The sequence below is a fragment of the Sturnira hondurensis genome, unplaced genomic scaffold (genome assembly GCF_014824575.4).
Source record: "Sturnira hondurensis isolate 20B ecotype Veracruz unplaced genomic scaffold, ASM1482457v3 Scaffold0009178, whole genome shotgun sequence".
Classification (NCBI taxonomy): Eukaryota; Metazoa; Chordata; class Mammalia; order Chiroptera; family Phyllostomidae; genus Sturnira; species Sturnira hondurensis.
Genome location: NW_028081809.1, coordinates 38,708 through 62,890, shown reverse-complemented (window position 1 = coordinate 62,890; position 24,183 = coordinate 38,708). Strand labels below are relative to the sequence as shown.

Below are 24,183 nucleotides of genomic sequence, written 5' to 3'. Positions count from 1 at the left end.
GAACTCGAGGATGTCCAGGATGACGAGCGTGACTACCGACACAGAGAAACCATGCATTCGAAAGCAGGCTGGACTGGGTTCCCAGTATGTACCAAGACTTTAACCTAGACCTCTCTTTTATAGTACAATTAGATTTCCACTCGGAAAATTTTGACTGAGGTAAGAGAAAAAGTTTAAATTTAAGACAAGAGTCAGGAAGAAGATTCCTTTGAAAGAAAGAGTCTGAATAAATTGTAAAAATCTAATTATATCCTAAATATCCTGAAGAAACAAATTACTGTAGGAGGAATATAAGCCCCCTATTATTACTTAAAACCTACAATGATTTAAATATTACTTTTGATTAATATAATAGAAAATAAAAATATGAGACATACACAGCAAGGATTAGAAAAAGCTGAGCAATACTTTCTTCCTTTAGTACTTTATTAATTAAAGACAATGGATCATGGCTACTTTTCACTTTTGTTTACAAATATGTTCCAAATAAAAAGTTCTTAAAAGGGAAGGGACTAAATGTAGCAAAACAAATGAAAAACGCTTGTCCCCTGATTATCATTCCTTCCTCATAAGCTCAGCATGTTCTTCACCATGAGCCCTCCCAGTGCAAGTTCAGACTTCAGCATGGGTGTCAACGGCACAAGTCTTTTCTCAGTAACATTTTACACTCTTTTAAACACAGGATTAACTCCTAGTTAAAATACTAGGGTTTTGCAACATTTAACATAAAAACAACATTAACATGAAAAAATATGGCAGATATGGCTAAATAATCATTTTTATTTAGTTCATAAAATTCATCACAATTCCTATAAAATGCCCAATTTTTAAAAGAAACTACATTCTAATGGATGCGTTAGTTACAAAATACAGACCTAAAGAGCTGATGAACTGAATCTAGATGACTCATAAAATGCAGCCTCAAGTAACTGAACAAACCAGATTCAGACAGACTTTAGTGACAGTTAAACACCAGGGATAGTCACCAACAGCATTCGGTGCTGATGATAAGTAACATTTGCTAGCGACGTGACACTGCTCTCACTCTAGTAGGTGAAAGGGGGCTAAAGGCTAAAACTTACTTGGTCAAGGAAAGGATAGCCATATTCTTAACCAAAAAAACCCCACTGGTTTTCTGTTAAAATAAAAAATTCAACTAGGAGTTGTTTTGTTAAGTGCAGACCGAGAAGCACTATCTGGTGGGACCCCGCTGGAGGCTGGAGCCCCCGGAAACTGCTTCTGTCACAGATCCAGGAGGCAACACAAATCAGGAGTAAATTTTGACAGAGGTTCTGAAGCATCGGTGGCTAAGACCTGATGCGGACTACAGACAGTCACAGTGTGGTGATCATCATCTGCCGGATCAAAGGTGAGTGAGAGAGAAGCCACCTATTGTCCCCGGAACGTCCTTGATGCTCATGGCAACGCAGCACAACCATCTGTGTTCTGAAAGTTAACTCGAGTGCTAGAAGAAGTTTTTGAAGTTCTGTTTTTAAGTTTTAAAAGAGGCTGGGTTTTAAAAGAAATAAATGGGGGATAATAATGCAGTTCACTTTCTACTTGTAGGTTCTTAAAACCCGTTCTTTAGAAAACAGACTTGAAGACTGATGAAGGGCAGTGTTCAGAAGGGGTAACCTTAGTGCCCCTTCCCCCTCCACAAAAGTCCTTTTCCTGGGTCATCAGTTTTATATGAGTAAACAGATATAGTTACACCTATTTAAAAGGTTAAATTCAAGAAATGTATGAAAAAGAAAATAGTTATGTATTACCTATTCAAATTCAGGATCTAGGTGCTCTGCAGATTCCCACATATGACAAAGTAAATTACCAGTATGGTACAAATAGGAAGCAGCCTTGGTTGCTGCCCTACTGGTTAGCACTTGTCCTGACTCAAGGTGAAAACTGGTCCAGACCAGAGGAAGCATTCAAAAATCTCCTGATCCCAGGTTTGATTTATAATTAGTAACGTTTGTCCAATTATAAATGCCATCTGGCATTCAAAGTACAAAGGACAGATGTGACATATACACCTGCAGAAAGACCTAAGAGAACTGTAGAGCACTGCTCCTTTGATGTTACTAATGCTAAAACTGGACCTTGAACTTTCTGCTGACACTCACAGATTTCCCTTTGGGCAAGTTCCCTTCACAGGCCTGTTTGGATAGGTCCTGACGTCCAATCAAGAGACACACAGCCTCCGGCCAGTCTGCAGCAGGCTGCTCTCGACAGTGATAGATTGCATCTCTGATGGGAAGAGCAATTCCAAAGGGAAGAGTTTCCAAGTCTCTTAAAGTGAAACCTGATGGTGAAAGGAAGGGAGAACATTTTTCGTTTAGACCTGCCACTCTCCAGGTTACTCCATGACTACTTAGCAAACATCTATCCTGACAAGAAAAAAATTAATTTTATTCATCTCACTACCAGGCTAGTGTTTTTGACATTCAGGGATTAGTAGAAGAGGTCTCTTTACAAAAATATTTGTTAAGATTTTATTTATTTATCTTTAGAGAGGAAGGGAAGGAGAGAAGGAGAGAAATATCAATGTATGGTTGCCTCTCATACGTCCCCTGCTGTGAACTGGCCTGCAACCCAGGCATGTGCCCTGACTGGGAATCGAACCGCAATCATGTGGTTCGCAGGCCCGTGCTCAATCCACTGAGCTACACCAGCCAGGTCTTTACAAAACTTTTTAAAACCTTAAGAAAAAGAAAAGCAATATAATAGGAAAACTACAAATAACTTAACCATTCGATCAGATGAAACGCAGTCAATAAACACATGAAAAGATGGTCTACCCAATGAGTGATCAGGGATGGAAACTAAAACCATTAGAAAATAGAAGCTCACACTTGCTTGACAGAAAAATATTAAAATCAATCAATATCAAGTGTTGGCAACGACGGAGAACTACAGTGATTCTTGACCACCGTTGACAGTGGTACATACCAGACAACCACACTGGAAAACACATGGCATGTATAGATAGGCCAGCGTACAATAGCCACACAGAAATTTGTACACATCAGCACAAGGACATGGGCATTGAAATACTCATTAGAAATACTATTTCACACCCTGGCTGGTGTAGCTCGGCGGATTGAGCACAGGCCTGTGAACTAAAAGTCGCTGGTTCGATTCCCAGTCAGGGCACATGCCTGGGTTGCAGGCAAGGTCCCCAGGAGGGGACACACGAGAGGCAACCACACACTGATGTTTCTCTCCCACTTTCTCCTTCCCTTCCCCTCTCTCTAAAAATAAATAAATAAAATATTTTTTTAAAAAAAGAAATACTGTTTCACTATGACAAAAAAAGGAATAGAGGAAACAGCCCCACTGCTATCATCCTGTGGATAAATAAGTTTTGATATATTCAAATAATGAAGTATTTAGCAATGAAAACAAATGATCTACTGCTACGAGTCAACATGAATGAATCCTTAAACAATAACACTCAGTGAAGAAAATAAGATAGCAGAAACATATTTATATCCATTTCATAAAGTTCAAAAACATGAAACACTGGCACTGGCCAGATAGCTCAGTTGGTTAGAGCACTGTCCTGATAAACCAAGGTTGCGGGTTCAATCTCAGGTCAGGGTACGTACAAGAATCAACCTACGAATGCATTAATAATTGGAACAACAAGGCCCTGGCTGGCATAGCTCAGTGGATTGAGCGCGAGCCTGCGAACCAGACGATCACGGTTCGATTCCCAGTCAGGGCACATGCCTGGGTTGCAGGCCGGTTCCTTGCAGGCTAACTACCAGCAGGGGAGGCACAAAAGGCAACCATACATTGGTGTTTCTCTCCCTTGCTCCTTCCCCTCTAAAAATAAATAAGTAAATAAAATCTTTAAAAAAAAATAATAATAATAATAATTGGAACAACAAATCAACATGCCTGTGTCTCTCTCTCAAAAAAATCAGTAAATAAATTTTTTAGAAAATGTAAAATACTAAGCAATATATAAAAATAATAAAACTACAAAAAAATAGAAAAAATAATACAAAATGGAAGTAGGGCAGTAAGGGAGGACACCACCAGGAGTAATTAATTACACATGGACCCTGGCCACACTGGCGATGTTCTATTTCTGATGGTGGGGGACCAGTACATCCATATCCACTTTATTGTTATTCTCTAAACATTTCGTACATTCTTTTATATGTAGGCAAAATTTTTCAAGTCTGCACGTTAATTAAAATTTTATTTGCCCTGAAATAATTTCTCAATTTTATAAATTATACATTGTTAATATAGAAAGTTAATTATTAAAGTCAAAAATGTTTCCTTATATGAAAATAATACTATATAAATAGAACTCATCCAATATTTTTTCAGCATAGGTATCCTATTGGTGATGTTAATGACAACTATCACAATTTTCAAGGGGGCATATAAAAAAGAATAATGAAAAATTAAGTCATTTAGAACAGTCTTTAAGAATTCAGAAACAGGCCCTGGCTGGTGTAGCTCACTGGACTGAGCACGGGCCTGCGAACCAAAGGATCGCGGTTGGATTCCCAGTCAGGGCACAGGCCTGAGTTGCAGGCCAGTTCCCCAGCAGGGGCCAGTTCCCAGCAGGGGACGCATGAGAAGCAACCATATATTGATATTTCTCTCCCTCTCTCCTTCCCTTCCCTTCTAAAGATAAATAAATAAAATCTAAAAAATAAACAAATAAAATAAAAAAAAAGAATTCAGAAATATCCTATAATATTTAAAACATTATTTTCTAACATAGAAACATCCTCATTTTTTATATGTTCGTATCAGTAACTTGATTTTTTAAATATATTTTTCTGAAAAATTTCTTTAGTACTTGACTTAGTTTGAAACCTAAGAGCACAAGGTTAGGATTAAAGAAGAGAAAACTCTTTTCCCTGCTATACCCATGAATCATTTTGGTGCCTAAAATCCCTGGCCTCTTCCCTTCCAAAGCACATCTGCAATGTTTATATAATTACTTTCAGGTTCTGCCAGAAATAGTCCTTTTTGATATCTGAGTATGACAATGGCTTCAGGTTTGGTATGCAGTGCTTGGTGCTCTCCATTCTGAGGCTGAGAGATAAAAAGCAGGTATCACTGATGTCATACGAAAGTTCTGAGACTGGCAGGGAAACTGGGACCCTCTCACAGAACAAGACCTCTGCCCCCACGCCTCCCAGGTCCAGCCGGCTCTGTGGAGGCGAGCGTGGTGAGGAGGGTGCGGGGAAAGCGTTTCGGTGGCACACAGAAAGTAACGATGACCTTACCTACACTGGCCATCCAGACAACGAATTTTTCAGCTAGACTAGAGACTGATGTAGAATGACTAAAACTAAACCTGTAAAAAAACAAAACTCAGTTATTAAACTGAAGAGTGACACATAACAGTGTTTTATATTTTTAATATAAAAGCACAATCTGAATAAAAGTCACCTGTTTTCCTCTTGTTCTGCTTGTGACTTTGGGGGGGCTACAAAGTAAAAAAATGAATCTTTATTTTGATAGTCTTTCTGGTTAAAAAAATACATAACATGCAAAAGTAATCTGGAAATAAAATTTTGTTAACAACTCCTAGAAAATAATAAAATAAACAGGCTGGAAAGTATTTCACTGGAGCTAAAGTAATCCTTCTTAGGCACGATTAAAATACAATTTTAAATCATCCTGGTCTTTGACAATCAGGTGCAGACTTAGACCAGAAGAGTGTAAGTTATAACCTCTAAAATGAGGCAAGATGTGGTCTCTAAGCAAACACTTAGGAAATGTTTAATTTTAAATTTCAACTTTTTTATCAGCATTCATTAAATTTTCTTTGGGAAGTCTCACATTGCACTGACTTACCTGGAGTTATTCTTGATAAGTAGTGTGAGGATTCATCAGAAACAGAGCTTTCATCACCAAGAATATAGAGCGCGATACTCTGTACAAGGAGAAAATTAACATTTTTTAATGACTGAGGTATCACTACACATAGGAAAGTAAATCCATCTAGGTGCACAACTGCATTTTTACAAACACTGCACAACTGTATAGCCACTATTGCAATCATGATACACAATACTTTCCTCACCCCAAAGAGGTCCCCCAAGCCCTCTGTGTCCAGCTGCTCCTCCTACACAAGCACCTGAGGCAACTCATCTGTGTCCTCTCCCTAGAGTTGGCCTCTTCTACAGTGCCACGTAACTGGAACCACAAATGTGTGGTCTTCTGTGTCCTACTTCATGAGTGTGCCTTTGAGAACCATCACGTTGACCACATCTATTAGGAGTTTGTTTCTTTCTACTGCTGAGCAGTATTCCATTATACAGATATACCAACTTTGTCCATGTACTCATGAACTAATGAACGTTTCTGGTTAAGTAAACCCTGACCCTCTGACCCTCCAACCCTAAGGTTCTCCCATTGCAGCCTTTTAAGTTTCTCATTCAAATACCTGCTTCCATCTCCAAGATCTGTACCTGCAGCCAATTTTTTTTGAAAGAAAGAAGTAGCATAATTTTACTGAAATTTTAGTGCAAAGCTGGGGGGATCTTAAAACTCTGCATTCCAAACCAACACAAGTATATCACATGATACATTCCTGAATCTCGGTGACATTGTATTGAGCAATGGAAAGTTATAACAGGAGCATCTGTAAGTTGACTAATATAACTTAGGTTGGAGGCTGAAGAACTCTGGCATATCCATGCTCCTCTGGCTCCACTTTTAGCTAGATATACACTGGGTCCACGCCACAGGGCAAGACCAGTGTATTTGGTGGGTTCACTTAAATGCTTCCATCCAAATTACAAGGAATGAAAAACTTCTGGGATCAAGCTGCTCTGAATACAATGAATGTATTTAATGCTACTGAATCACATACTGAAAAAAACAGTGAAAATAACCTATTTTTGACAAAACTGTAAAAGAAACAATAATCTTTTCCACAAATGGTGCTAAAAGATTTGGACATTCAAACTGAGTTAAGAACCTCAACCTAAACCTCACATCTCATCAAGGATTAACAAAATGGATCATAGACTGTAAAGCTTCTACCAGGAAATAGAGATAAAAATCTTGGCATTCTAAAGTTAAAAAATGAATTCTTAGACATAGCACCAAAAACACTATCCATAAAAGAAAAAACTGGATAAATTGGCTTCCTCAAAATTAACCATTTTTGCTCCATAAGATAAACATTAAGAGAATGTTGAAACATGACAAACTACAAACCAGGAGAAAATCTTTGCAATCCACAATCTGACAAATCTAGAAGACTCAAAATACCGCCAGCCATTAAGGAAATGCAAATTAAAAACAAACAAGATATTACTACACATTTTATCAGAATGACAAAAATTAAAAATCATGAGAGTATCAAACACTGACAAAAATGCAGGGAAACTGAAATGCTCACACACTGATGGGGGAAGGTAAAATGGTATAGTCACTCTGAAAAACAGTTTACTTTCTTAAAAAACTTAATATGTACTTACTATATGACCATCAATCCCACCTCTGGGTATCTACCTTAGAGAAATGAAAACTTATGTTCACACAAAAAGCTGGACTTGAATGTTTACAGCAGCTGTATTCACAACTGCTGATACATGGAACACGTGCACGAATCTCAAAAGGATAAGGGAATTTCAGCTGGGACAGAGGGAGGTCTGTTCTGTATCCTAGTTATGGTGGTAATTACTTTGTTTGTCGGAATTCACAGAACTGCACGCAAAATTTTTTAAAAGTTAATTTTATTGGGCCCTGGCTGGCGTAGCTCAGTGGATTGAGCGCGGGCCTGCGAACCAGACGATCGCGGTTCAATTCCCAGTCAGGGCACATGCCTGGGTTGCAGGCTGGTTCCTTGCAGGCCAACTACCAGCAGGGGACACACAAGAGGCAACCATACATTGATATTTCTCTCCCTCTCACCTTCCTCTCTAAAGATAAATAAATAAATAAAATCTTTTTAAAAAAAGTTAATTTTATTGTTATGATAATTTTTAAATCGTATTTTAAAAGAAAAAGAGAAAAATAAACAAGTTAGGCAACACTATGTGTACCTACCAAAACTACAAGTCGGCTTCTTTCACAGATGCCAGGGAGGTAAGGATAGGGCGGCGTTCCTTCACCCTTCAGACAAGAACTCACCCACTGGTAAATGCTTGGTGGCTCAGAAGTAAAAAATGGTGGATGATGCATAAACCCTGGTTGACCTTCAAAATTAGATGTTTATAAACATACAAGAATACATTAAAACAATATTATTTTGTTCTAAACGAAAAATGTGTTGACAGATATGAGGGGGACCCCAAAAACACCAGAATTATCTTCTGGAGGGCAGGTCCCTTGTAGTACAGGTTTCCCACAGAAGGTTAGTGTTCTAGGAACGCATCTGTATCAGTGTGCCAGCTGGTATTGTAGTGAGAGGCTGCATTCAGCTAAAGAGAATTTTTTTTTGAAAACTCTTTCAATATGTTTGCCCATTTTATGATGGGTGATTTATAGGTACAAACTGAGTATTCAGCAGTTTTTAGCCCCCGCACCCCAACTTCCCTATTCACCCAAGAGCGGCTTTTTTTGTTTCACTGACTGAAAAGTCCTCCAAGGGAAATGGTTTTCTGATGTGGAAGAGGTGAAACAAAAACCCAAGAACAGCGGAAGCACTAAAAGACATCAAAATCGGGAAGTTCAAAAACTGTTTTGAGCAGTGGAAAAAACATCTCTAGAGGTGTTGCATCAAATGAAGAGAACTCTGAAAGTGACTAAATTTAAACATGTAAGAATAAACGTGCAATTTTTTATAAATAATTTCTGAGATTTTGGGGGGTCCCCCTTTCGTAATACTGAGCCGAATAACATTTTTTAAATTTCCCAAAATGTTCCATGTTTTCTGCCACAGTAAACAAGCTGACTATATTATGCTACTAGAATTTAAATAGTTACTATTTTATCCCATACTGGATGGAAAGAGAGTGTATTTTTGTGCTCAAGGCATATAAAGAATCTAACCAAAATTTTCTACCCAAACCTGAAAGGTGAGAGAACAGCAGAGACAGCCAGGATCCCTCTGTGTTCTAACAACTGGGCCCCACTCCTGAGTCTCTCTAGCTCAGGCAGTGGTAATGAACATGTTCCAGTACTGCAACCCCCAGCCCCACCCAGCTACTGAGCTCTTGAAATGTGGCCAGTGTAACTAAGGAACTACATTTTTAATATCATTCACTTGAATGACAAAGCACAGGTAGTGGACACAGCATCCTTAGCACTGGAAGCTCTCTAAGCTTTTGCAGCTCAGAACCTTAGGGATGGGTATAATTTTCCCCACACACTACGAAAGCTATGGCTTATTGTAAACCAGAGATCAGGCACAAACTGAAATCTGCCCGGTGGAAAGGCCCTGCCTCCTGACTTGGAGACTAATGGTGAGAAAAACACAAGCAAATGTCACTACACCGTTCACAAACTCTTTAACAACACAAATGCTTACCTTGATCAATTGTGCACACTTGTCCAGTAGTTCTGACAAGCGTTGGGTAATCTCTGTAGTAATGATCTAAGTAAGGCTCCAATTTTAAGTCCCTAAAACAATAAAAACAAAATAGAAAAAATAAGAAAGGAATTACAGCATTCGTCCTGCCCCAGATATAGAATTCATCAGTTCAACTTTGCAATTTGGAAACTCACTTAGAAAAACAATAATCAAATCTAGAGTCTCTTTATTCTATTTCTAGGCTTTCCAGTGCCTAATATGATAAATGCAACCCAACTCCTTCTGCTAGGCACATTTTGTTACGGTAAAACTACTGTAAAAACACTGTGGCCCAGTTTACCCTCCATTGCTTATTTGCTGTGCGATCTTCAGTAAACCACCTCCAGAACCTCACTATTTTCTTGTAGAAAATGGGGAAATGCCAGATTACCCACTGTGAAGTTTTAAGATTAAATATGTGAGAAATTCCTTATAAAAATGTAAAACATTATATAAATGTTGTTTATTTCAGAAGGCCCATGATTAGTCTTGAAATCATTTCAAGACTAATCATTTCAAAATTCTTTTGTAATTTTCATGATAGTAAGATTTTTCCTGAGAGAAGCTGACCATCAATTAAAACTCTTATGTCTCAGAAAACAATTTCAGTATCTCAAACAAGATCAAGGAAATCAGAAAATATGCTATAATCTGAACTCAGACTTGACACTTTGATTCAATTTAACTCTCTTTATCATTAAGAATCACAAAGGAGTAAATAATGTCTAAATGTGTTTAGAATCCAGTCCCAAACACAGACTCCTTAACGGCTGTTAAAGTGCATTATTAGAACAATCTGAGTGTAGATCCACTAGGAACCCAGAGGACAGAGATGACCAAAGACAGTGACAGCATAGCACAGACGAGAGCCAGCAGCTAGCCAAGAGTCATGTTCCTGGAACATGCGACCAGGTATTCTCATCACTACATGGGGATCAAGATGCCTATGTTTTCTGACAATTCATGCAGCTAAACTACAATGCTGTGAAGTGTAGCGCTATCTGAATTAGGGAGTATCACAGAACAGCAGGTGTTGTTACAGGACTTCCACCATATGCGGCCAGTCATCTCGTCAACATGAAATGCTCAGCAGGACATCCCCACTGTTTAACACACGTTCGTCACTTCTCACTGATCTCAGGGCAAAACTAGCAACCCTAGCATGAACCACAGGCCCTTACACAGCCAGTACCTTCAAATACTTCTGCGGTTTATAAAAAATGCTCTGGGATTTAAGAAGGCCAATTTCAGAAATCTGTTTACTAGTTTCCTCTATAACATTCACAGCTAAGATCAAGTCACCTAAGTACTGGGAGTTTCCTCTCTACAGACAGCATTTACCTTGCCAACTGAATGAGGAGGTCAACGAGAGAGCAAATTCCTTCCCCCATCAGAGTATTCAACTTAAGCTCCTCATAGACAAGGTGAAGCACAAAAAAAACTGCAGGTATGTGAGGGAAGAGGAGTGCAGAAGAATCCAGACTGAGATTCTGTGACAAGTCTTCATCCTTCATCTGAGAAGCTGCCAAAGGACTCAGACACAAAGATCTATTCAAAAGGTGAGATTCAACCTTCTGATGGTAGTCTGAATTCAGTAAATATTCCCAATCCTGCGAAGAAAAGGATATTAACTTTAAAATCATGCCTCCTTGTAATTTCATCATTAAAAAAAAAGCAATTCAAGTTCCAGGAATTCTGAATTTTTTTTAAAAAGCAATTCAAGTTACATTTTCACATTACATTGATCTAAGAATATGAAAAGAAATCACAACGCAGAAAAATAAGAAGAGTTAAAGTGATTTCCACAATATTCTAAATCATTTGTTGCCATTTCAACAATCTTCATAGCATCTTCACCAGGAGCAGACATGTGCCTCCTCCTCTCACGTGGGGGCCGATGTAAGGTTATTAGTTGCATCTCAGGGAAAAGGGAGGCTCATGGGGGCGGGGGGGACACAAGGAACGGGGAAGCGCCAGTCAGCAGAGGAGTCAGGACAAAACACAACATTTATCAACTGAGTTCCCCATCTTACATGAGTGAAATTTGTGGTGCCTCAAAATAATTACAATTGTAACATCAAACATCACTGATCACAGATGACCATAACAAATGTGATAATAATGAAAAGGTTTGAAATACTGCAAGATTTATCAGAATGTGACACAAAGACACACTGTTGGCAGAATCATGCTGTGCCAACAGACTTGCTTGACGAAGGGTTGCCACAAAACTTCAATTCTGAAAAAAGTGTCAGTGAATTGCAATAAAACGAGGTATGCTTATATACACAAATCAGCATGCACACCACAGAAATGCGAGGCCTATAAAAGCACCTACAAGTCAATTAATATCAGCAAGAAATAATACTTACATCATCAGATCCCGTCTCAGAAGGCCTTGCTTTTTTGGGTGCAATTACTGGGGAAAGTGACCCTTCAAAGTCAAACTGGAAAATAACCCCAAAAGAGAAGACAAAATCATATAAAGTTATCACCATCGACTGATCAACTGAAAAGATGCAGAAATTAGTTCCACCAACCATGGAAACTGAGTGATCAAAACTCATTCTTTTGCCTGGCAAAACACAGTACAAATAAATACCTTTCTTCTAGGATCACTGTGAAGATTAAGTGAAACCATGTACGTGAAGCATAGTGCCTGGGCTCATAGGCACTTCAATGGGAGTTCCCTTTCCTCCTCTACTTCCGTGATGATGTGTATCTTCACTCCTTTAGAAGAACAAGGACCACGAGCCATAACCAAATATGCCACATCTCAAAGAATCAACTCATGTCAGCCGCATGCCAGAATGAAGAAGACATTTTATTTAGAGTCTGTCCACCGTGGACAGTCTAACGATTCTACAGCAGAGACAGGGAGTTCCTTTCCAAAATCTGTGCTCTCCTCCTCCTCTTGGCCGTACAGCCAGGCTACATATCCCTGCTACCCTCAGAGTTAGGTGTGGCCCCGACACAGTGAGACTCTGATGAAAGCGCATGCCGCCATGCCCAGGCCCAGTTCCTGGGCACCATAACCCATGAACTTGCACCTTGAACCTGACTAGATGGAGTCAACCCACAAGTTGGAGACGGCTCATGCTCCATCAGCCTGGGTCCCTAATAACTGTGTGGCCTGTTGACCTGCTAAGTACTGTCATATGAGCAAGACACACAGTTTTATTGTGTGTGAGCCATTATATCTCTTGAGGACTTCCTGGTTTGGTAGAGAGCCTACCCCAACTAATGCAGTTACATAAAAGCCATTTTCTGAGAGTTCACTCCAATTCCCTCTGGCACAACCTCTGCCGCCTCTGCTACTTCTCACTGCCACCTCATCAACCACAACTCTAAAGATGGCAATGACTACCTCTTATGCTCCATAAAACTTTCATATATTTATATTTCAATGACTCCTATTCCCTACAAGTTGAGGTCTCTACAAAAACTAAATGTAGGTAGAAGTAATTTTAAAAGCTGAGCATTTAAATACAAAACTGAATGAAATAATTTTTAAAGCTGATCAAGAGAAAAGGTATTCTTTCTTGTGAAGCAGTCAAATAACACACAGCCCAACTCACATACGGTATTATCAAAAAACAAAAAAGACTAAAATCAAAGCAACAGATGACATAGTTATCTTACCTAAAAATTCAGCCAAAATACAGGATGGAGCAAAAGTAGGTTTACAGTTGTTCATAATTCATTAAATAATAATACAAGAATAAATGTCCCCCACCCTGTACATTAGTGCACAAACACACACACAGTGTCTAAGTCCCACAGAGAGAAATGTCCCTGCTATTGTTCCCAGAGTCATAAGACCTGAAATTATGGGAATGAACAGCAGAAACTGTCTGATATATACACCTCTCTGTGGCATATACAAATCTGCTTTACCTCCACTATTTTAGTAATTCACAGGTCAGCCAACCCCGTTCTGTGTTCCTGTGCATCCTTGACTTCAATCTGTCATAACCTGTATGTAAGATATTTATCTACCTGCCTTCTCCCGACACAGTCAATCCCATAAGAGGAACATCTGTTTTGCTCAATGTGTATCTGAAAGCCTGGCATCAGGCCTGGCCCATGGCAGGGGCTCTGTATCTAACAAAAACATGAGCATCCTAGAGGACACCAGAGGGAAACATCATCTGGTCCAGTGCTCTCATTTACTACATCAGTGAATTAAGGAAAGTGCAAAGAAATGCCAAAAATCACATAACTAGTCATTGGCAGAAATTTTATACTCCCTACTATCCACCCTATTCTGTAAGTAGAAAAAAAAAGGCTAAAGCTGGACAAAGCACATGAAAACACAACTTGATAATAAAGACTGTTCCTTCCTGAGCTGACTATAAGGACGAAACACAGCAAGGGTTGAACTATGGCCTCTTACAAAATGAATAACCTGGGCTCAACACCAGCTCCCTTGTTCCCTCCGTTAAGACTATTGCGCAATAAACAAGTCAGAGCCATGTCCTTCTTTACAAAAGAAATCACAGCGGGTGCTCAGTCCTCCCACAACAGAGAAACACGAGGGCCCACTGGTTCTCTGTTGGAGAACAGGGCACAACAATCTGTACTCGTCAGCAAGTTCAAAGGACAGTGACACAAAAACTACAAAAAGCTGAAGTGGACTTGATTTTTTTCAACAATATCGCAGAGGGCAATTCTCTCATTTGCTACGACTTACACAAACTCTTAAAGCTACTCATCCACATGGAAAGGACATTTATTCCACAAACGTTCACTGAGCGTCTGAGCCAGCCAGGCCCCACAGGAGGTCCTAGAGATCATGACCAAAACGAAAAAAACCCTGCCTACATAGAATTGACATGCCAGTAAGAGACGGAGAGACATACAAACAAAATAAGTAAAATACACAGCATATTACATTTAATGAGTGCTAAGAAAAAAATAAAACAAGTTAAGGGGATAAAGTGTGGGGAGATGAAAATTCTACCCAGAATGGATGGGGCAGTCTGCACTAAGGTGACATGTGAAAAAGACCTAAGCTTATCTTATCTGGGGGAAGGCCTCCGGCCTCTACTCAGAGCAGAATGGGAGGCACAGAGGGTTCCATGCAGGAGTGACATAAGCTGACTTTATCCGACAGGATTACTTTGGCTGCTGGGCTAAGAAGAGAGAGAAACAGAGGCAAGGACATGTTATGCAAGTCAAAAAATAAAAACTATAAATGACCAACGAGAACTGGGAAAAACCATTCCCATTTATTTACACAGAAATAAGATGAAATTTCTCACGAAGCTGACAAAGGTTCACCACACCACCGATCATCAATGTGGTAAATGGGCACTTTTAAACGATGCTAGTGAGAATGTCAAGTGGAAAACCCCTTCTAAACATCATTTGACTTAGTAATCCCTCTTTTAAGGTTCAAATCTTTGGAAAGGACTATATATATACATATATGTATATGTGTGAGTGTACATATATATGTACCTATATATAAATCTGTGTGTAAAAGAATGTTTGCAAATTATCCCTAAGAAAAAAAAAATGTATTCAACAATGTTCGAGGACTACTTGTTGGTTACATATGGTGACACCACATGGTATCCTTCTATGAGGATAATGAAACTAGAGGTTCTATCTGAAGAATTTTTTAAATTACAGGAAGTTTTCACTGATATTATGTTCTAAAATGAAATACCAAAAACGTTTAGGCTGGTCATCTCTGTACAATACTATTTCCTCCTCTGAATTCTTCCATTTTGAAAATTTTCCTCAATAAGCACGTACCCTTTCATAATGAAGAAAAATAAATGATATTTAAAATGGATTTGCCAGGCCCTGGCCAGAGGCTAAGCGGGTTGAAGCATCGTCCTATGCACTAAAAGGCTGTAGGTTTGATTCCCAGTCACGGCACATACCTAAGTTGCAGTACAGGAGGCAACTGATCAATGACTCTCTTTCACATTGATATTTCTTTCTCTGTTTCTCTCTCTCTCCAAAATCAACAAAAAACATATCCTCAAGTGAGGATTTAAAAAAAGAGGGGAGTGAATTTGCCAGTACAGATCTAAAATGATTTAAATGTACAGACAGAAACAGCTGAGTCACCTGTTTTCTGCAGTCACCCAGGCAAGGCTGTCCTGGGAGTGACCTCGGGAACCCAGAGGGAATCAAAGTGAAGGCTCTCCCTTCCTGACTCTGTAAATAGCTGTGAAGGGCCTTCAAAGGGCGTTTCTGGGGCAGGAGACGCAGGACACAGCTTTCTACAGATACTCAGGCTTAAGCAGTTTCAGTCCCCTGCAAATCAAACATTCCTTCCCACAGACCAAGCAATCTGTGTGTGAAGACTCTGGGCTTCAGAAAGAAACACTGAGCCACAAGTCAGCAGACACAATGTAGGCTGCGTTTTGAGCAAATCTCTATTCTGTGAGCTCTTTGTAACTCAGTTTCTTCATCAGCGAAACCAAGACTATCACTACTAATCCTAGCATAAATTGCAGTCATTTTAAAAAGATGAAATGATAATAGCAAAACATGCTTTGTCACATTATAAAAGTGCAGTGATTATAATTACTAGTAAAATAGTATAAAATATGAAACAACATTCAATTTACAATATAGATATAATACACTTTGGTATTATTCCATTTTATTGAATAAAGTATGTTTATTTCTAGAAAACTGATCTGCTATATACTCTGAAAGCTGTATTACTATTTATGCAAACATTACGTTGATACCAAAATAACTCAGAAAAAAAAAACCAACCAGATGTACTTACATTTCTTGTCCATGCTAAGCGGTCTGTGTTATAACCCATCAAGTTCATGAGACAAGTCACAAATAAATTCCACTCTGAATGATAGCTTGGTCCACCTGGAGCACTGTGGACACTGTACCACTTGACAAGCACCTGAACAGCTATTTCTTTTGGCAGGATAAACTTAATTGCTTGCAAACATGTTTGTACTGTTAAAAGCAAAGATTAATTTTAGTATGCTTTCTATGCATGCATTTATTTTCCCCTTTTAATATGAAAGTTTTTAAATTATTACTACTATATAAAGGCCAACTACTGTAAAGAGAGAACTGTCATAAAAGAGCTAATAAAATGCCGTAGTATCCTGGGCCATCACTGGAAACCTAGATCAACTACAGAAGTCCACAGGATTTGCAAGAGGTCTCAGGGCAGCTTTTCAATCATTAATTTCAGGTAAGAAAAAAGGTAACCAAACAGCCCACTTAACCTGAGACAGAAGTGACTGACATCCAATGCCCAGCAATTATTAACAGCTACCCATTTCAGTCTCAAACATTCCTAGATTGGACAATAAATTAAAAGTCGTTCTGCCAACAGTTTCCACACAGATAAATTCATATGAAATACTACCTTAACACTTCAGTACAAGAGACATTCTCCCTAAGTGAACATTCTTGTTACCAGAGCTTTAAAACACTGAATGCATTCAAACACCTGACAGCATTCAGTGTCTAAAATATTTCCCATGCTGGTTTAAACAGACCCTTTCATCCCATGCTTCTCTTAGTGACTCAGTGTCATTAGTGTGAATGTCAGTTGCAGGGTTATGGTGTCACTCAGTGACACCTCCAGGCGATGAGCACTGCCGCTGTGAAGAGCCTGGGTTTGCTCTCGTAGTCACTGGCCCCAAACAGCGAAGTGTTTGTGTTCTCCTACACTCTCTTTTAAGATTCTTCTCCCCTGCACACTGTCACTGTCACAGTCACCTGGACCATCCTCAGCTGTATTTCCTTTTCTCATCAATTTGCTATGTGTGTATATATACTGAAGTCAAATGGAATAAATATTAAAAAACCAAATAACCAAATGCATCATGGCTGAATCCAAAATAAGTGTAAACCAAATACTGCCTAAGGAGCTGAGGAGCACTTTATTAAAAAAGTACAAAAACTTATGTGCATGAACTATGTTACTTCTATTTGACTGTCAGGAAATAGGATTTCATTTTGGTTTTAATTTTTTTTAACCTGCTATGAGTTTCTATATATCTTAAGTATTTTTTATGGATTATGCTATTACAGTTTTCCCAATATTTTTCTCCCTTTTCTCCCCACTCCGCACTGCACCCCTCAACCCTGCAGCATCCCCCCTCCCTTAGCTAATGTCCATGGGCTGTACTTATAAGTTCTTTGAGTTGTGTTTCCTATATCATTCTTAACCTCTCCCTGTCTATTTTATGCCTACCAATTATGCTTCCTATTCCCTGTACCTTTCTCTCCCACTCTTCCCCTCACCCGCCTCCCACCCCGCACTGAAAACCCTCCATGTGATATCCATTTCTCTGGTCTGCTCCTGTTCTAGTTGTTTGCTTAGTTTTTGTTTTCTTTTTTTTTTAGGTTCAGTTGTCGATAGTTGTGAGTTTACTGTCATTTTACTGTTCATAATTTTTGATCTTCTATTTCTTAGATAAGCCCCTTTAATTTTCCTTATAATAATGGTTTGGTTCTTTAACTTGACCTTATCTAGGAAGCACTTTATCTGCCCTTCTTTTCTAAATGATAGCTTTGCTAGATAGAGTAATCTTGCATGGAGGTTCTTGCCTTTCATGACTTCAAATACTTCATTCCAGCCCCTTCTTGCCTGTAAAGTTTCTTTTGAGTAATCAGCTGATAGCCTTATGGGCACTCCTTTGTAGGTAACTGTCTCCTTTTCTCTTGCTGCTTTTAAAATTCCCTCTTTATCTTCAATCTTGGGTAACTTAATTATGATGTGCCTTGGTGTGTTCCTCTTGTGGTCCAATTTCTTTGTGATTCTCTGGGCTTCCTGGAAGTCTACTTCCTTCGCCAGATTAGGGAAATTTTCCTTCATTATTTGTTCGAATAAGTTCTCAACTTCTTGCTCTTGTTTTTCTCCTTTTGGTAGCCCTATGATTCGGATGTTAGAGCATTTAAAGTTGTCCCAGAGTTTCCTAAACCTCTCCTCGTTTTTTTGATTTCTTGTTTCTTCATTCTGTTCTCATTGGATGTTTATTTCTTCCTTTTGTTCCAAATTGTTGGCTTGAGTCCCAGTTTCCTTCCCATCACTGCAGGTTCCCTGTATATTGTGCTTTATTTCATTTTGGGTAACCTTCATTTTGTGACCGAGCTCAATCAGTTCTGTGAGCATCCTGCTTACCAGTGATTTGAACTTTCTATTAGATAGGTTAGCTATCTTCTCATTACTTAGCTCTCTTTCTGGAGTTTTGCTCTGTTCTTTCATTTGGGCCATATTTCTTTGCATCGATGCACCTGTTATGTTGTAAGCGGGGAGGGGCTCAAGTATTCACCTGTGTGAGGCAATTATGTTCACGTCTCTGTTGTTCTAACAGTTGAGAGATTTAGGATTAAAACCATCAAGTATTCTAACAACTACTTTAATTGCTTGGGCTTCCCTGTTTCCCAGAGTTTCTTGCAGGAGGCATGTTCCTAGGCTGTCACGTGCCTGCATGGCACCTTCCACGTAAGGAAAGCCAGAGAAACAAAACCAGCACAACCTGCAAGTCACAGCTAGGCTCACAGTGCCCAGGGAAGGGACAGCACATGCTCCTGGCTCTTCACAGCTTTTCTACAAAGAAAAAAAAGCCATCTCCTGGCTTCAAAAAACAGCAAAAATTTTAAAGCCCCAACTACCTCCACAAGTCAGCAATGACTTCAAATCTTACAAATCAAACTAAGAATACATGGAATTCAGCTTTGCTCCTCCAACATACCTAATTCAGACGTGGCAATTTCGGGAAGACTGATCCTAACCATGGAGCCATTACTCAGTTCCTAGGAAAAGAATGGAAACAAACAAGAGCAAATCAACAGAATCTGTGCTGCTAAATTTCTGAATGTCTCAAAAATAGCTGATGTTTTATAATATTTTTTTGCCTGTCAAAGCAATATTCAATAAAATAAATGAAAAAAAAACAGTATTTTTCAAACAGGAATAAATACTTCCTAGTTTCAGAAACTGTAAATGTGCATATTTGCAAAACATTTACAAAAATTCTTGTTTCTAACAAAGTGTATAATTTTCATATACACACTAAAAGTCATCATCACCAATAAAAGGAAAACTGTTGAACAAAAGATAAAAATCAACACGAAATTCAACTTACTGAACAGGCTATTTTAAATAAATTTTTAATAATATAAAAACTTCTTAAAAGTTAAGCAGATTACTTTAAAGTAAAATAGTGAGAAGAAATAACACATTACAAATAATCTTAAATGTCATGAGAAATGTCTGTTTTCATTTTTCGGACAAAATTCTGCATTCTGATGAGTTCGAAATGACAGCCGTATCTCTTAGAAGGCCACTTCTTAAATGTACTTACTAGAGTCACTCTGTTACGGACAGGGTCTCTTATAGAATGAATGTAAGTTCCAAGCTGTTGGAAAGTACAATCCTCATTATAGAGAGAATCATGAAGCTTTGAAGAATCCCTTAGCTCTGGAACTGGAGACAACAGAACAACCTATAAGAAGTAAAAAATACAACACGTGAAGTATTTTTTGAGAAGTGAAGGAGAGCAAAACTTCATTCCTTTTGCATATAGTCTAACAACTGTACATAATGACTTACAATCATTCTGCTGAAGGTGCAATGATGGAGGTTATGCCAGACTGAGTATGCAAGTTAGGGAGGGCTACAGCAAGAGAAGACAGCAACACTGCTGGCAACCTCACAGGGCTATAGACGTAAGGTAAGAAAGGCAAGGCAGATATGACTAGAGCGTCCAAGATGCCAGAGAGAAGATGGAGCAAAGAGAAAGCAAAGAACTGAGACAGCTACTTAGTGATGCTTCCCCTACAGGCAAACGTCTATTCTAAAAATTGAGGACAACACGTTTTTTTCCTCAACTGTAGATGTGCAAACAAAAATTTTAAATGATCTTAATTAATTACATGCAGATGCTTCCTACTTTAAATCTAGTCCCGACCAACCTTATGGATTCCTGTAATTCAATTTACAAGAAATTTCTAAGTAACTATCTTGTCAACAATAAGAGCCAATCCAGCATAAGATGTATTTATTATATTCCAGTTTCCACCCCAACAGCTACCCCAAAATGAAGCTCCACTCATCTTAGATCCAAGTCTAGCTGCACAATCCCCCAGAGTAGTGGGGAAGCCACCAGCCAACGGGTTAGGCTAGGCTACGATCTGACAGCTACCACAAAGACACTAACCATTCCCATGTTTACTGAATGCCAAGAAAGCTAGGAACCATGTTATGTCATAAAAGAAATTCTTTCAAATCACACACAAAAAAGGTATTTCTACAGCTCCCTTTCCAAGAGTTTTGCAAACGTCTAGCTTAAAGGAAAAAGCTCAATATTGTATGTGTTTAAAAAATAATACTTAGGGCCCAACATTACCCAGCACAAGTGCTACCACCAACCTTCACTTTGAACTGCCCCTAAACATCTGCACTCAGATGTCTCTCAAATACAGACTTTCTCCAGAGTCCTTAACTTGATACACATGGGTATTGACCCAGGTTGCTCAGAGGACTGAGCCTCGCTCCCCAGTACGTCACCCCAGCACAGCACAAGCCCCAGCAGCTAACAAACACGGTCACTTCCACCTCTTTAGGCTTCTCATATCACTCCCCTCCTTTCGAAAGTACTGCCCTAACTCAGGCTCTCTCTTTGCATCTCTTCAATGAACACTGACACCATCACTTGTAATCTAACTGGCCTTTTATCAATCCCAAGATAAACTTATCATCTAAAACACACAACCTAACATTCATAACTCCACACTCAGACACCAGCAATGCTCTGGTGATTACATTCAGAATAAAAACCACCTTTGCATTCCTCTTCTAAGAGCATAGTAGTGAGAGTGAAAATCCCAGCTCAACCACGTATTAGCTATAGGACTCCAGACAAGGAAGCTTTGTGCCTCTATGCACCCATTTATAAAACAGGGATCAGTATACTCCCAATGAAGCTATTCTAAGAAATTAAATAAGTTAATACATACAAAACACTCAGAGCAGTGCTTAACACACAGGAAACACTCAAAAACGCGTCATCATGATTCCACCCCTGCCTGCCTCACCCGATAGACTTCTTGTACTTTCATAAGCATTCATTCATTTTGCCCCCCAGACAAGTTGTCTTAACTTGCACACTAAGAGATGAAGATGCGAACATGCGCACAAGGGTTCTGGCACTCTCCTGCCCCCACACCCAGGCTCCTGTGAATCCTTTTTGCCCCAAACGCTCCTTCCCACCTACAGATATCCCACGTATCACAGTCCAACCCAGTCAGGCAGGCTTCTCCAAGATGTGGTTCTCCCACTTAGATCTATCAGAATATATCTTCCTATCAGTGAATTTCCCCTGGGACAATTTATTCATCATTTATAGGTCTTAATAATCTAGCTTAAACACAATTTCATATGCAGACACTACATCTGTTCCACTCAAGTAAATGCTGAGATTCCTATATGGAAAAGAACCTCAGTCTCATCTCTGTAGCACCTTCCACAGTACCTTACACATCACACCAGAAGTCTGCATGTTTAGTAAATCATTTGTGCTTCAAGACATTTATATTCTACAAGTATGAGCTAAACTTCCAATTATGTCATTTTTAAAACAGAAAAAAAGATCATCATGGAATGAACATTTGACCAAACTTCTTTAAACCACTAATAATTTCTGACAACACCTAATTCTTTTCTCACCTCATCCAAGGATCCGAGTAGTTTATTCAGAGGCATGGGACTGCTAATGTTGTCGAGTGGAGTGCTGGGCCGAGGCATCGGATTGGACATTGTCAGGGAAGGAGCTGGCAGTCCAGGAATGAACACCTTTCCCACCTTTAAGCAATAAAAAGATATGAAAAAAATATTGGCTTTAAAGTATCATATTGTTAAATAAAATGTTATGGAATGTAAGCATACATTTCTTTTGATATTTCACACTTTATGCTCACCCAACACACTTTATAAAATGAATTAAAGTTTCAGTAATGTACCAAATTCCTCCATCTGACTCCTGGTCAAGGTGGTGGCATAGGTAAACACGGCTCACCTATTCACACATCAAAATTACAACTAAACTACCAAACAACCATTATTCAGAACCACAAAAGATTGAGCTGAAATGGAAGTCTGACAACCATGGAATTAAAGAAGAAACCACATTGAGAATGGTAGGAGGGGTGAACTCATAGAACAGGCCAGTCCCACCACCACATGTGGGGGGTCCAAATAAGGAGGTATATCTCAGGATCCAACAGTCCCATCTCTACAATAGGCCCCCCAAGCCCAAGATTCCAGTGCCACGAAGATAAGTCCCCATAACTTCTGGCTATAAAAACCAGTAGGGATTTGAGGCTGTGGAACACAGAAACTGCTTGAGTCCCAGGCAGTTTCCCTTAAAGGGCCTGCATACAGCCTTATTCTAACTCCCTGCCTCTGAGCTATAGCACAGGGCAGCTGCTTGAAAGGCACCAGAGGCATACAGGGAGGAACTGAAGTGTCTGGCATTGGGGCAAGAGCTGGGAGGGGGCAGTTTTCTCCCAGACAGAAATACTGGCAGAGGCCATTGTTCCTTTTATGAGCCCTCACCCACAGTGCAAGCAGGCACCATATCTGAGATTCCATCAACCTGGCTTGCACTGTCTGCCCCACCCTGGTGACTCCTTGAGGCTTCACCCCACTCAAGCTCAGGACCATCCAAGCTGTTTCCAGTGGCTTTGCATACAAATGGCTTGTCTTGGCTCATGCTTGAGATTTTCCTAAATTCTCTCAGACAAGCAGCATCTGGCCTTAGCAAGCCCTGAACCTCTTGATAAGTGGCCCCAGGCCTGGCACTAGCAGCAACTGGCCTAGGTTCACAGCTTGGCCTCGCTTGGGTACCTCCAAGCCCAATACAAGTAGCAGCTATGTCACTCTGTAGCTCATGCTAGGTGGCCAGGAACAGAACAAATGCAGTGGCTGACCTTGGCTTGCACCTCCTGGGAAGCCCTAGAGCCTGTGCACCTAGTAGACAACTACAGACAATGTCAGAGTACCACTACCCATCACCTGCACAAGCAACACACTCAAGGGGTAGACTTGGCGGGCATCAGAGCCCTGGTCTGTGGAATGGGCCTCTGCACAGCTGATCCTCCATGGTGGTCAGGGTCACAGCCAGTCCTTGCAGCTGACTGGCCTGAGTAAATCCCTCCCATTGACCTGCCAACAGCAATCAAGGCTCAACTACAAAACGAGGCTGTCTGTACATAGCCCACATGGTAGGTGCACCTTGAGTACCCAACTTAGGTGATAGGGGAGGCTGTGCCACTGGATCCTACAAGACACTTACTACATTAGGCCACACTACCAAGACAGGGAGTCGTAGCAGCTCTACCTAATACATAGAAACAAACGCAGGGAGGCTGTCACAATGAGGGCACAAAGAAACAGGCCCCAAATTAAAGAGCAGAACAAAACTCCACAAAAGAACTAAGCAAAATAGAAACAAAAATCTACTAAATGCAGAGTTCAAAATACTGATTATAAAGATACTCAATGAACTTAGGGGAAGAGCACACAAACTCAGAGAAAACTTTAACAGCATAAAAAAGGACATAGAAACCATAAAAAAGAAGTAGTCAGAAATGAAGGATACTTTAACTGAAATGAAGAACAATTTACAAGAAATCAATAGTACAGTGGAAAAAGCTGAGAAGCAAATCAGCAA

General features: G+C 39.6%; 1 protein-coding gene across 3 annotated transcripts in view; it reads right to left on the bottom strand.

Annotated features, from left to right (window-relative positions):
• Positions 1-24,183, bottom strand: part of ANAPC1 (anaphase promoting complex subunit 1) — a 96,978-nt gene that overhangs the window by 47,874 nt on the left and 24,921 nt on the right. For all 3 annotated transcript variants that reach the window (XM_037056731.1, XM_037056733.1, XM_037056732.1), the window contains exons 14-25: positions 22,179-22,313; positions 19,816-19,956; positions 19,204-19,264; positions 16,257-16,444; positions 11,872-11,946; positions 10,841-11,109; positions 9,458-9,549; positions 8,035-8,183; positions 5,830-5,908; positions 5,422-5,458; positions 5,256-5,326; positions 2,121-2,299 (exon numbers count right to left, since the gene is read on the bottom strand). In XM_037056731.1, the coding sequence (XP_036912626.1) occupies positions 2,121-2,299; positions 5,256-5,326; positions 5,422-5,458; positions 5,830-5,908; positions 8,035-8,183; positions 9,458-9,549; positions 10,841-11,109; positions 11,872-11,946; positions 16,257-16,444; positions 19,204-19,264; positions 19,816-19,956; positions 22,179-22,313 (1,476 nt within the window). The remainder of the gene's footprint in view (positions 1-2,120; positions 2,300-5,255; positions 5,327-5,421; positions 5,459-5,829; positions 5,909-8,034; positions 8,184-9,457; positions 9,550-10,840; positions 11,110-11,871; positions 11,947-16,256; positions 16,445-19,203; positions 19,265-19,815; positions 19,957-22,178; positions 22,314-24,183) is intronic.